This window comes from Condylura cristata, unplaced genomic scaffold, assembly GCF_000260355.1.
Source record: "Condylura cristata isolate star-nosed mole 26May11 unplaced genomic scaffold, ConCri1.0 scaffold00013, whole genome shotgun sequence".
In the NCBI taxonomy this organism is placed as follows: Eukaryota; Metazoa; Chordata; class Mammalia; order Eulipotyphla; family Talpidae; genus Condylura; species Condylura cristata.
The window spans coordinates 18,944,395-18,959,023 of NW_004567114.1; the positions used below are offsets into that span (position 1 = coordinate 18,944,395).

At 43.4% G+C, this 14,629-nt stretch overlaps 1 protein-coding gene across 1 annotated transcript in view; it reads left to right on the forward strand.

Annotated features, from left to right (window-relative positions):
- Nucleotides 1-14,629, forward strand: part of TMED8 (transmembrane emp24 protein transport domain containing 8) — a 29,300-nt gene that overhangs the window by 7,233 nt on the left and 7,438 nt on the right. Inside the window, exons 2-5 of the mRNA XM_004682053.2 lie at nt 6,124-6,205; nt 11,809-11,938; nt 13,584-13,710; nt 13,931-14,236. Coding sequence (XP_004682110.1) covers nt 6,124-6,205; nt 11,809-11,938; nt 13,584-13,710; nt 13,931-14,236 — 645 coding nt within the window. The remainder of the gene's footprint in view (nt 1-6,123; nt 6,206-11,808; nt 11,939-13,583; nt 13,711-13,930; nt 14,237-14,629) is intronic.

The following is a 14,629-nucleotide window of genomic DNA, read 5'->3' on the forward strand; positions in this document are numbered from 1 at the left end:
TAAAATAAATCTTAAAAAGAAAATATCATATGACCAAGTATTGGAGAGAATACAGAGTAATGGGAGTGCTCCTCAAGGCTAGTGGGAATGCATGTTTAGTTTAACCCTTTTGGAAAATAGTTTGGTATTACTTACCAAAGTTCATCATTTAAATCTATCAGTTTAAATTTCTATTCACACTCAGTCATTCCATTCCTAAGTTTATGTCCCTATAAGTGCAGGTACATGTATACTAAGAAACATGTGCAAGAACATCTAAGGCATCATCATTCATTATCACCTAAAACTAGATATTACCCAAGTAGCAACAGAATGCTGATAAATTATGGTATGCTTATGGAATGGTATACAGCAATAAAATGAACAAACCTCACAGCAATATGGGTAACTGAAACATAATGTTGAGTAAAAGAAGCAATCTAGCTTCTTTTTAATCATTTTATATACTCTGTAAATTTTATATAATTTTCTTTTAAGTAGAGTTTAAAACACAATGCAGAACAAAGGAGGAACATAAGAGAACATAAGAGACTATGGTGATGGTTCATGGTGGTGGGAATTTTATGAGGATTACATCTGAGGGGAGAAATCAAACACAGGGAAACAAAGAACAATGTAAAATAAAAATAATTGAAAAATAATGGGCCCTCCCTGGTGGTGCAGCTGGTTAGGATGCAACACTGCAAGCTGGCTGCAGCTGCTACAGTGCGAGTTCGATCCCCAGCCCTGGAGGTGACCCACAGGGTGCCGCAGACCTCTCCTGACTTGCCTGCTGCTCCCCTCAGCAGTGTACTTCATCACTCTGCCTGTTCTTTGCAACTGAGATGGAAAAATGCACAAAAAGATGTAAAAATAAATTATATAATAATAATAATAATAATAACAGAATGATGTGATCCTGTTTAAGAGTGTATCTATCAATGGCCTAACTGTAACGATAAGCAAGGCAATGATTCCCAAAGTTTAGGATACTGGCTACCTTAAGAAGAGAGGGGTTAATGAATGGGAGGTCATGAGTGGGCCCTACAGAGTGCTGGGAATGTTCTGTTTTTTGTTCTGTTTGCTTTATGATAATTTATTGAGGTTCACACTTTTGTGTGTATGTCTATTTTGTATATATGTCATATTTCACAAAAAAATTTGAGTGTTCAGTATGGATTTGGACTGCCTGAGTTCATACTTTGTTTACTGGGACCCAGTAAAGGTCTCTTGAATAAAATAGGCAAAGTCATTCACTCATGTTTTCCTTTTTGATGTGGTTGCTGTTAGTACAGTTTATTTTGACTTGCACAGATCATTTGGTGAGGTGATATCTGAAGGGTAAGTTCATGGGGTTGGTTTAAATGGGTAAATATTGTGGAGTGAAGACAATAGATTAAATCGTTTATATGATTTAATGTTGTTAACAACACAAAAAGCAGCTGACTATACAGAGAGATTGTGTTGACAAGAATGTAAAAAAAAAGAATAATGACTTGTGTTTTATTTTCAGGTTAGCAAAGTTATAAAGAATAGTGTGAGAATGTGGGTACATGGTCACACTCAATTCACTGCTAGTAGAATAAAAGCCTTGAAATATAGAATTTCAATTCTGAGGATTTGTGCAAAAGAAAGCAAAAAGAGGTTATTATAGGGAAAAAAGGTTTTAATGAATTTTAAAAAATAAGAGGTGCAGATTAAAACTGAGATTCCATTTCCCATATTACCAATTCTGTGAATATTCTAGAAGTTTGGAAATGTTCTTCTAGTACCTGTGGGGAAACAGTCACTCAGATATTGCTAATGGGAATGTAAATAAACAATCTCTATGGGAATTTGGCCTAGAAATTGTACTACTTGGAATCCTAAAGACATCCTAGGAAAAATGTGAAATATTCTTAGGACATTGTAACATAATTTGTCATATGAATAGACTGGAAATAACACAAATGCCCACCTGCAGGATGTCAGTATGGTGTCCACCCACACCATCAAGTATGCTGGTGTGAAAGAGAGCAAGGAAGATCTATGTCAACTTTTTTTTAAAAAATTTATTTATTTATGCATACAGAACTGGGGTACAGGCCAGAGGTGCAGGGGCGATGAGAGGATTCACCAGAGACAGAGTGGGGAGCAGAATAGGCAGATCGTCGAAGTACACTGCCGAAGGGAGCAGTGGGCAGGTCAGGAGAGGTCTGCCACGCCATGTGGGTCACCTCCGGGGCTGGATCAAATTCATGCGGAAGTGGCTTTAGCTTCTTAGTGCAGTGCTTTAAGCTGCTATCAACTTTTAATGAGGATCTCTAGGCTGTCTTGTCAAATAAGGTATAGAGAGAGTGTGTTTTTCCCCCAAAGAAAAGAGATGGAATATGAATACATTCATATATGTATGCTAATGTTTTCACAAAGATATAATAAAAGATGAAATATGAAAGCTAATAAACATGGCCATCTATACTAGAAAGCAAGTTAGCCTTCTCTTAATATTCCCTAGACAAAAAGTTTTTGACTTAGCTGTGTGAACATGAAAAATCAAAACCTACCTACTCGGCATGAAGGTATTGGCACTATTGTTGAACACTTAGCTCTGTGTCTTTTTCATCACCTCATAGATTTTACAATAAAAACTAAAAAGAGTGCTTATTGTCAGGACATAAAGGAATTTTGTGCAGTGGGTTACTCATGGAATTAGTGCCCAGGTAGTCACTCTGTGGCACCTTTTCTCCTCAACTCCAAAGTCCCTTCTTCCCTCTCTTTGCCTGAATGCATCATTTTCCGGTCTCTGACAATTGTCTTTTCTGCTCGTGCATCATCATGGACTTTTCCTAGATAGCAGGTTCAGTCTGTGACCCAACAGAGGCTCTCCAGAGAACTGCTTTGGTCTATACTAGCTCCAGTTTTTTGGGAGGAGAACGAGACTGACATTTGGGTAGTCTTTCACCCAAAACCAATGCAGTAAGGCCAGCAAGCTGTACTTGGTCATTGGACCTGCCCTTTCTGAGCCTGTGGACGGAGAAATTCTTAAGAAAGGGCTGCAAAATCCTCTGATATGTGGTCTATAATGGTGGAAGATTTGAAACAATCTCTAGCTCTAATAATGGAGGTTTGAGGATTTGGCACAACCCAAAAGATAATATCAGTCATTTAAAATTATGATATAACCCTATTTTAATGGACCCTGAAAAATGTTCATGAATGTTTAATAACATTTGATGCATTTGTTGCATCATATGCATACATATACACACACTATTCAAAGCTCAGAATAGGGGGAGATATGATTGGGGAATTTCATTAGACAAGCGACTTCTAAAGCACTAATCATTAACCTGGTTGGTGAGTACGGAAACAGTGGTAATATTATTAAGACTTTAGTTCTGTGTCTGCTTTTCATGCATTGTTTTGAGCATGAAATTTAGACAGAAATATAGATAGATGATAACTATTATGTATTTACGCACACATATTGCACCCTAATATGAATGGAAACTGAAAAATTAATGGAAGGAGTGAGTATGGTTATCTTTGACTAATGGGATTAAGATTTGTTGCTTTTTGTTTCTGTTTTTGCTTTTCTGTAGACATATTCTGTGATTTTTCTACACTATGAAAATGATGGATTATTTCAGTGATAAAGTTTGGAATTGTAAATGCAAAATGTTTTTTCTATATTTAATTTGCTCTACAATGAGCAGTGTAATTTCAAAAAGTTAGTTTGAAATAATACGAAGATGTAAAGTTCTGCACTTAAGTGACAAGTGAATTATTTTCCAAAAATATGTTTCAAAAGTAGAGCATAAGAGAGACTGAGCTTAGAATAGGTTTATTTTGATATGCCTAGGAGAGCTTGATTGACTTATTTAGTCCAACAGGCTGAGTTTGCAGTGAAGAAAATCTAGTACCTAGTTAGAGTATTTCTCTAACTAGGTACTAGATACCTATTAAGAGATGTCACCTTAGTGTCTCTGCATGGATTAGAACACCTCTGTTTTGGCGCCTTACTTTAAACGGAACAACACAAGAGGCCAGCATGATCAGTAGTCAGCTACAGGGTGACTGCGAGAGCTGGAGGTGGTCACCTTGGGAAGGAACTTGCAGGAATGTGATAGAAGGCGCTAAATATTTGAAAGGATGTTGTGAGAGGAGTCGTCAAAGAGCAGAATTGATTGGGAAGCAGATTTTACTCAGGTCAGCACAGGGAAGGTTTTTCTATTATTATCGCTGGGTGAAAAGGACTCTTTACAGAGTGGTGGAGACTGGGGCACATCTGACCACTGTCTAGACTCAGTCCTTTGCATGGGAGGTATAAAGAAAGCCTCAGTCCTCCTGTTTCTCCTTGACTCTTACACTGCATCCACACTGGCAACACTTCTGACATCAGATGGGTGGGTGTTTTCACCTAAACATTCTGTGGCACTATAATTTAACTCAGTTCTGGCACTCTCGGGCTAGAGATAGCATCAGATGCCATAGGTTAAAGGTACAATCTCACCAGGCTGCTCCCCACTTCAGAGGCCAATGAAGCAGGTCTCCCGGTTACACACAACTCTAATTGGCTACAAAGTGGAGGTTCCCATGATGTCCTCCCTACCCCCCTGCCCCGTATCCAGTTATTTGCTAGAACAACTCACAGAACTCACAGAAACACTTGTATTTATGAAATTGTTAAAGTATATGACAAAGGATACAGATGTGCAGTCAATGAAGAAAAATACAGGGTGAGGTCTGGGAGGCTCTGGGCAGGGCCTCCTGTCCCCGTGGAGTTGGGGTAACTCATCCTTCAGGTATCTGGCTCTGTCACCAACCTGTACGCTCCTGAGCCTAGTACTTCTGAGGTTTTCATGGAGGCTTCATTACATAGGCATGGTCAGTCAGTAACTCCTTTTGCAGCCCTTCTCCCTCTGTGGGCAGTGGGAGAGTGTGGCTGACAGTCCTAAGCTTCGAGTCATGGTTCGGTGTTTGTGGCTGTCAGCCGCATTCAGTAACCTACCAAGAGTCACTGCACATATCTGTCACACAGGAAGTGTTCAGGGATTTTGGGGTGTTAGCAGCCCTGGGCAAAATACCAAATATGAGAAGAAAAGATGCTTCCATCTTCTAAGTGCTAAGAAGATCTTACCACTTAAGCAGGTCTGTGCCAGAGCTAGAGACCAACGTTTTTTTCCAACTATCTCATAAGAGGAAAATTGGTTGGCATAAGCTTTAAAGTTTTTCTACCTGTGAGAGTGTGAATTGACGGGGGAAAAAAAAAGATATTCACATGCCAAAAATTAAACTAAATTAAACTTTGATCACAAGTATCTTGAGAGTCCTTTTTACTTTTATGTCACTACCAAATCTGAAACTTTCGGTGTTGAGGTTTACTTTATTAAGTCATGTTTTGTTTGCAGAAGTGGAGTTTGGGCTTCAGCATCTTACTGTCTTAACTAGAAGAGGTTAGACAGGGTCATCTAAATGCAGGGAACTGTGTGCTAATTTGAGTCCTGGAAAGGTCAAGAGAGTCAACCACAGAAGGGAGTTGCACCTGCAGTTAAGAGCCTGCCTACCTGCCTTTGAATTCTGTCTGTGTTCCTAAAGGTCTCTTAAGGAAATACCAGCACAGGCTTGTTGCGAGCCTGGAAGCATGGCCTTCAGGATGCATTTCCATTACTTATTCCTGAGGATGCCTAGCAGTTACTCAATGAACCACTAGTGAATGGGAGCCTTGGTAACGGAATGGAATTACAAAAATCCTTTACCTGACCCTGGCAGTGGTGACGTGAGCTTACTGACTCAGAGGCAGCGTCTGCACGCTGCCACTGGATTCGAGTCCAGTTAGTCTTGTATCTCTGCTCTGCCCTCTCCTTTCTGCCTAATTAGCCATTTGCTTTGTTAGAAATTTTATTGTTGAACTAGGATTAATTCTGTGGGGACTTGTTTTGGAAATTGACTTTTGTTAAATGACTGGGTTATGGCTGTCTGAAAATCCTTGGGTGTGATGATTTGAATAATTTATGACTAGGTCTTCCAGAGTATAAAGCTTATGCCCAGAATATATTTGGAAAGAGAATTGATTGCAGCTGACAGAATATAAAAAGATCCAATATGGTTATGATTGCTATTACTCTCAGATATTGATTTTTTTTTCTTTCCATGTTTTTGAAGAGAGTGAAGATCTGGAAAACACCAATGTCACCTCTCCAGTGGTTTCAGCCCCTGACCCAGAACCCCATTCCTCACCATACAGGTAGGAAAAAAACTACTTTGGATCAATGCTTCTAAAGAGTTTCCCTTTGAGACAAGGAGTTGGTGAAAGCAGTGGACAGTGACTTTACTGTGAACGACAAGTTGAAGTGAAGGGAATGGATGGTTTTATCATTAGTTCACCGACCCTTTGAGTATGTTCCGGAGTCATGTCAGATATATTTCAGGTTGTAAAATTCCCTTTTACTCTCGGAGTATAAAACTGTAACAAATAGTGTAGTGTCTTACCTGTTCCTGAAGACCGTGGTCAAATCCTAAGACATTTGAAATAGATCCCAGATAGTTTTCAAGAAATTGTATGGTTGAGTTTTGGCATGTCTGCAGGTGCACACACACCGATGCACTGCTGGAGGCAACACTTAACGATGGCTGACCCTCAGGTTGTCTTTTTTTTTAGATATATTTATTTATGTATACAGAACTGGGGTACAGGCCAGAGGTGCAGGCGGTGAGAGGATTCACAAGAGACAGAGTGGGGAGCAGAACAAGCAGATGTACTGAAACACGCTGCTGAGGGGAGCAGCGGGCGGGTCAGGAGAGGTCTGCCACGCCATGTGGGTCACCTCTGGGGCAGGCAGGGATCAAACTCATGCTGAAGTGGCTTTAGCCTCATAGTGGTGTGCTTTAACCCACTGCGCCACCAGGGCCCAGATTGTCATTCTTAATCTTCCTCTGTGACCATTTGCCCTACCTGGCATCGTGACAGCGAGTCGGTGGTGGGAAAGTTTGAATGGGGCTGTACTGAGCCCTGGAATGAGTGGAAACCATGAGACTTTAATGGAATAGTGATAACTGTTTGGAGAACGCTTTGCTCAGCTTATCATAGTGCAGATGAGCAGCTCATGGTGCGATGCCCCTGCGAATGTGTGTGTTCCGCACCCACACAAGCTGGTGTCTGGGCTCAGGGAGAAGTCAAGATTTAAAAACATCTGTTACTGCTCAAGTAAAAATTCTCTCTTGATATCTGAAATAAAACTTCTTTTCTCCCAGAATTCAGATGATGGGAAATAAGAGTGATTAATATACTTATAGTACTGTTGCTGAAAATAATAGCTGTACAATGAGTGTTTCTCTGTAATAATGATAGTAAAAGATTTACCTTTTTTGGAAAAATACCAGATGATTTCACTCATAGCAGGAGTATAATGGACCAGGTGAGAAAATAACAATAATAATAAACAGCCATGTACCAGAGACATTTTATGGGGGTGGAGTGGAGAATGGGATCAAAAACAGTGTTGGGGAGGGAAATGCACTGGACTGTGGTGATGGCATAGGGTTATCTGGTGATGGGAAGCCCAAGGGGATTGCAACTGAGATGGAAAAATACACAAAATGATGGAAAAATAAACTACTATTTATTTTAAAAAAAAAGAGATTTACCTTTTTAAAAGCTATTTCTGTTTGCTGAATACTATGCTAGGTGTGAAAATTTTTTTCCCAATTAACCCTCAAAAGACCCTGATGCAAGCAGTGTACTTTTTCTCTTTTAAGATACAGAAAATGAAACAGTGAATTCAGTCATTTGCGTGGGTTCATACAACTCTAGGTTTGTTTGACTCTAAAGCTTATTCTCATGGGTAGCAGTAAAAGGGATTTGCATTCTATGCTTAGAGCTATTACGTTACTATATCCAACAGCCCTTTTAGAAGACACAGTTTCCTCAAGGTTTTGATTATCGGAGAGAATTCAAGTCTTCTGAGAACTTTCCATCTTCCCGCTACCTCCCTTTTTCTGCACATGTTGATTTGAAGGATCTTTGAGGAATGGATTTTGGCATAGAACTGTTTTTCCCTCCTAAGAGTAAATAACATTTTTCAGTAAGGAACATAGAAGAGTATTTCTCTTACAAAACGGGATTTAATTTTAGAGTTTTGTTTCTAAAATCTAGTGTGTAAAGAAAAAATCCAGCCAACATGACGCCTACAGCCCAGTGTCTGGATTTTGTGTGTGATATTGGAGATGGAAGCGGCACGGTTCTGTCCTTGCTCTGTCCTTCCATGGGGCTGGCTGCCCCCAGCCTCCCTGCCTCCGGTCAGCACAGACCAGAGGCTTACAGTGGAGTTTTCCTTTACATGGTTTATCATCTGGATCAAGTGATTTGTAATTTATCTTTCCCAAAATATCTTCCACAAATTCTTCAGAGCATAAAATGCTAATGTGAATATTAAATTTGTGTGACTATGCTTGTCCTGTTTTAAAAAATTATAAGCAGAACCTTATTTGTGCAAAGTAACATGCATCACGCAAAGCAGAGACTAAGTTTTTGATGCCATATACAGTAAGATCGGGCCAATGATCAGATTAACTGTTGTATTCTCAAATTCCAAATATTGTAAGTGGTAGTCTGATCCAAAATTCCTTTTTAGTCCCAGAACAAGTTGTTGACTTACTCATCGATTCATTTAACAAATACTTGTTGGGGGTCTGCTATTTGCTAATTCAACAGACATTTGTTGAGAGCCTGCTATGCACCTTGTGCTGTTTAGGCACTAAAGATACCACATAGGAAATGTTCTTGGCCTCACAGAGCTCATAGTCTATCATGGGGAAGCAGGCAGAACACAAACATCCATCAGATTTGCTAGGCTCTGTAGCGCCATCAACTGTAAATGGTGGTGTTACTTTCTCTCCCATGAAACAGGGAGAAAATACCCATGGCAGAGTTTAGTTAGAGACACGCTGTCCTCCATGCAGCTGAGACACCAAAATCTGCACCTTCAGTGAAGAGATGAACAAGGAAAAATCCTCCCACACAAAAAAGGACAGCAAGGACGCTTGAATGTCTCAAACCCATGTAAGCAGGCAGAAAGTCTCTCCTGAGAAAATGAACCACAAGTTTGTAGTTATCAGTTTGTTGTGTAAATTCACCTTGTCAAGGTGGTCTACACAACACCCTAAAACAGAACTTATGTTCAACCTGCTTCAGTAGGGGCAAGCCCAGGTGCTGCTGGCAGAAGCAAATGCAAATCTCCCGTGGAAGGACTTCATGTCAGGGCAGCTCCATCAGTGTGAGACGCAGTGACTTTGGGGACACGGGGACACCTCATATTTCATATGTATTAAAAACTGAAAATCTCCCGTGGAAGGACTTCATGTCAGGGCAGGCCCTCTCTGGTGGCGTGGCGGGTTGGGACTGCAGCGCAGCAAGTTAGCCACAGCCACTTCAGTGCAACTTTGATCCCTGGCCCCAGAGGGGACTCACAAGGCGAGGCAGACCTCTCCTGACCCTCCCACTGCTCCCTTCAGCAGGGCACTTCTTTGATCTGCTCCTTCTGCTCCCCACTGTGTCTCTGGTGAACCCTCTCACCGTCCCAGCACCTCTGACCTGTACCTCAGTTCTGTATGCATAAATAAATACATCTTTAAAAAAATGAAATAAAAACTGAAAACAAATATGCATTTTGCAATCGGCACATATGGTAGGTGTGTTAGGCACTAATAAGGGCATCTAAGAAAGGACATCTGAGAGGCTGCTAAGGCTGAGGAGGGGAGTGCTAAGGCTACCGGAAAGAGTATTCTAAGCGGAGGCAGTGACAGGCACAAAATCCTGCAAGTGGGAAAGTGCCTGTGGAAGACTTGGGTATTCTGGGGGCCATCGTGATGGGAGAGGACAGGGCAAGGCAGGGTGAGGTCATCTTTGGAGATGAGGTCAGAGGGCAAAGGGTCTTGGCATTCATGTGACAGGCTTGGCTGTGGGTGCTGTGCAGAAGGAGGGCATGAGACCCAATTCCTGTCATCAAACTTAGCATCTAGTAGAGGAGAGAGAAAGTAGTGTCAAGAACCAAAATGGGCTATGATTTCCAGGTTTTAAGAGGATAAACTAGGCTTCTAGCCTAGACCGACTTACAGTTTACAAAGAATTACCCAAGCAACCCCACAAAAAGCAGCAGTGTCCCACAGCTTGGATTTTCTTTTCTAAAAAGATTATTTATTTTATTTTTGTATAGAAGAACTGGGATATAGGCCAAAGGTGTGGGAGTGAGAGGATCACCAGAGATAAGAGTGGGGAGCAGAGCAGGCAGATGGACTGAAATGCACTGCCGAGAGGAGCAGCGGACAGGTCAGGAAAGGTCAGCTCCCTGGCCGGGGATCAAACTCTGGCTGTGGGGTGGTAGTGCTGAGACTTAATCCCCAGGCCACCAGGGAGGCCCACTCTGATTTTTTAAAAAATAGTAACAGCCTCTTATTTAATCTGAGATAGCCTGGAGTGACTTGATTATTCCCCCAAAATGGCTCTGTTTTATCTGAAGAAGAGGTCATTTATGAACTAAGAGTGATTCTTCTTGCTTATGTTGAAAGAAAGGAAGAGAGTAGAGGCAGTTGCCGTGCAGGAGTGAAGGGAAGGAAGATAGAATGAAAAAGAGTCAAAGAGTGGTTGGAATTATTATGAAGAATTTTTGACTTAATAGACCCCATGAAAGGGTCTTTAATGACACTGGGGATCTCCAGAAGGAAGGAGGGACGGAGAGTCGGGTAGAGGGAAGGCGGGAGGGGAGAGGGACCAAGGAAGGCAGGAACTAAGAGACTACCGAATAGGCCGCCATCTCCCTGCGGTTTATCGTTTTATTTTCTAGTCACTTGCTCAGCTGTTCTGAGTAAAGCAGCATTTCTTAGACCTTCTCACCTTTAAAAATTATTGAGGGTGGGCCCTCCCTCGTGGCACAGCGGGTTAAAGCACAGCACTAAGAAGCTGCAGCCACTTCAGCATGAGTTCGATCCCTGGCCCCGGAGGTGACCCACATGATCCCCTGACCTGCCCGCTGCTCCCCTCAGCAGTGTACTTCATCAGTCGGCCTGTGCTGCCCCCCATTCTGTCTCTGGTGAATCCTTTCACCATCCCTGCAACTCTGACCTGTACCCCAGTTCTGTAGACATAAATAAATAAATCTAAAAAAAAAAATTATTGAGGGAAACGTTGTATATGTTGACTTTCTCTCTCAGTGTTTACCACATTAGGAATTAAAACTGAAAAAGCAGGCACTATTCATTCATATAAAAGTAATAATAGGGGGCCCTCCCTGGTGGCGCAGTGGGTTAAAGCACAGCACTGAGAAGCTTAAGCCACCTTCGCATGAGTTCGATCCCCGCCTGCCCCAGAGGTGACCACATGGCGTGGCAGACCTCTCCTGACCCGCCCACTGCTCCCCTCAGCAGTGTACTTCGTCGATCTGCCTGTTCTGCCCCCCACTCTGTCTCTGGTGAACCCTCTCCCCGCCCCTGCACCTCTGGCTTGTACCCCAGTTCTGTATGCTTAACTTATAAATAAATCTTTAAAAAAACAAAAAGTAGTAACAAGGAACTCATTATTTGTTCATATAAATAACAGGTACCAAATGAAAACTGACTGTTCTCCAAAGCAAAAACAGTGCGTGGAGAGACATTGTGCACCTCTTTAATGTCTGGCTTGTGAGACAGTGGGCTTGAGACCCGCACTCATTCTCTGGCGCTCACATGTCAGGCTGCCTCTAGACGACGCCCTGGTGCAGAGGTGGTGGGGCCACCTCTGGAGGTTGCTCTGAGTTTCTTCAGGGCTGCTGTGTCTTAAAGGAATCCTTGAATTGACACTTTTTCTTCCTCCGAGAGGCCACAGATGGTATCTGCAGTGGGTGAAGATGCCCCGGAAGGTCCGCGGAAGGCAGCCTGTGCCGTGGAGGCGCAGGCCTTGGCGGGACAGGAAATGGAGTCTGCAGGCCAGGCTAAGGGTCTCAGCCAGGTAGGACACGCATGTTCACTCGCTCTTGGGGAAGGAGGCCCTTGTGGCACCAGGGCTGAGGTACGCGTTGGTGGGTGGAGTTGGCAGCATCTCCTTGCTCTCCTTAGGATATGTCATCTTTCAGTATTTAGAGAATGCTCGTGTGTATTTTCTATCAGGCCAGGCCTATAGTAGCTCGCACCTGTTCAGTAAATGAAGCCATAAGAACAAATGTTCAGGTGTTCCCTAACAACGTCTCAGTGTGAGGAGTCTCGGAGCATCGGACTGTGTCTCAATCTCGTTTTTCCCGTGGTGGGTCTATTCTGTGTTTATGAGAAAGAGTCCAGAGAAGTGGTAGTGGTGGCAGCGACCTCCCTGCGATGTGGGAACAGATTGCTTATGGAATTATATCCATGTGTGAGAATTGTAAGTGTGATTAATATCAATGAAGACAATTCCAGACATTAGAATTACATTTGCATAAAGCTTTAGAGTTCACAAGGCAGTTTTTGTGACAACACTACATACTCCTGAGAATAACCCTATGAGGTATGTCTCCATTTTACAGGTGAGGAAACTGAGGTTGAGAGTTGGTGCTTACATTACTAAGGCCACACAGCTGATAAGGTGGGAGTGAAATCATTTAGCCTTCTGGAAGAGGAAGGACTCCTTCAAGCAAGTTAGCCAACGTCTGATTCACCTCATTTAACAGGGGAGAGAAGAGCTGAAGGATTTACTCTCCAGAAACAGATAGTATGAGAATACAGTCTGGGAGGATTACAAAATTTATTTACTAATTTATGTCTTGCAAACGCAAATACAATTCTCATTGCTAATTGAAATGCTGCGTCACTGATATTCTCGCCTGTATGGGTAGTAGCTGTAAATTTCTTCTTGAGTTGCCTGCCAACTGCTTGGAGAAGGAGCAGACAATTAAGGCTTAATTGCATGAAGCCAGGGGAAGAGTAATCGAAATGATTTGAAGTGAAAACCACTAGGGAGAATTTGCAGGCTCCTTCCATGGGTTACAAGGGCTTTGAGTATAAGAGACATGTGCTCTTCCCTGAGTAGAGATGTCGGGCAGCAAGCAGGCTGTTGACATGTACACACTGGGGCTGGTCTAAGATGAAACTGTAGTTGTTTGTGGAACACTGCTAGTGGATAGGACAGCTTTAGGAAGACCCCCCCCCACCCCCCCAGTGCCATGGTTGAGCGCGACAAAGAGAAACCATAAACCAGGTTCTCTCAGTTCAGTGCTTTGGCAAATTGATTGACAATGATCTGGAAGAAACCTTGAGTGGCAGTGGTAGTAGGCAGGTGTGTGGCAGAGTGAGAGTCAAACTAGACTCCAGGGGCAAGAGCTGCCGTGAGAAGAGGCCCAGGGAGGTAACCCGCAGGCCAGGGGAAGACCACAGCATGACCCCCAAAGCCCGGATGCCGAGGCAGTAGCAAGCTTTGATGATATTCACAGGCAAGGATTTCATAAAAGGTCTGGGGTGGGGGAACACTGGGGTGGCATTAAAAAAAGTCAGTAGACTGTACCAGCAGCCTGCGTCTGGAGCGCACAGTATATTAGGAAGAGTGGCAGTAACAGGGCAGGGCCGAGCAGCCTTCATGCGGAACCTGCCATCCTAAGACGTCCTCTAACCAGAATTCTGTCATGCAGATGGCCAAGTACCAAGCTCCACAACGGGCTGGTGACATCGTTATGATCCAGTCTGAGCACACGGGGACTATTGATATTCTCTCAGCTGACTTGGAATCTGCAGATCTTCTGGCAGACCACAGGAAAGGTGAGACTTTTGGGGGTGTGGAAGGTGGAGTTTTGGTTCCCCAGGGGTGCTTAAAGGAAGTCAGGCAGATAAGATTCAAAGCAAGGAAGTAACTTGTGAAAGGAAGTCCAGGGAGCCAGAAGGATGAATGTCTTTGGCCGTGACCACCTCCCTAAACAGTGCGCCAGGCGTGGCCGTCTTCCCTCTTGGCGTCTCAGTAGTAAACCGCCTGTTCTTTCAGTCTCCCCACCTCTGATGGCTCCTCCGTGCATCTGGACCTTTGCCAAGATGAAGGAATTCAAAAGCAAGCTGGGCAAAGAGAAGAACTGCCGTCTGGTGGTGAAGCGGGGTGAGGTGGTGACCATCCGGGTGCCCACCCACCCAGAGGGAAAGCGTGTCTGCTGGGAGTTTGCCACCGATGACTATGATATTGGCTTTGGTGTTTATTTTGACTGGACCCCTGTAACCAGCACTGACATAACTGTGCAGGTCAGTGATTCCAGTGAGGATGAGGATGAAGACGAGGAAGAGGAGGAAGAGATTGAAGGCAAGTTCCAGCGTTGTAAGCTAAGTTGAATGACGGGGCCCAGTGCCAGCCCCACAGAGCACGTGCTGATGGGCACGGTACTCACACCTCCCTGGATGGCTTTCCTTTCCCTCAGAACATAGCTATCTGCCCAGCCGCTCCTTGGGGACGGGGTGGCTCAGAGCGGGTTTCTTGTGTCTTACAAGTTTAGGTTCTAAGTATTAGCTGTACTCCTTGATTTTCCTTCTGTAATTTTAAAATCAATCCCTTGCTCCCTTCTTTATGGAAAAGGAAGTCAGCAGGGGAATCTTGAAGTGTTAAGGGGGGAGGAGAACCTGATACGTGCTCTGGTCTTGAAGGGGGCTCAGTGTGGGCATTTGTCCAGGTTTCCTGCTGCCCCTAGTTAGTCCTCCA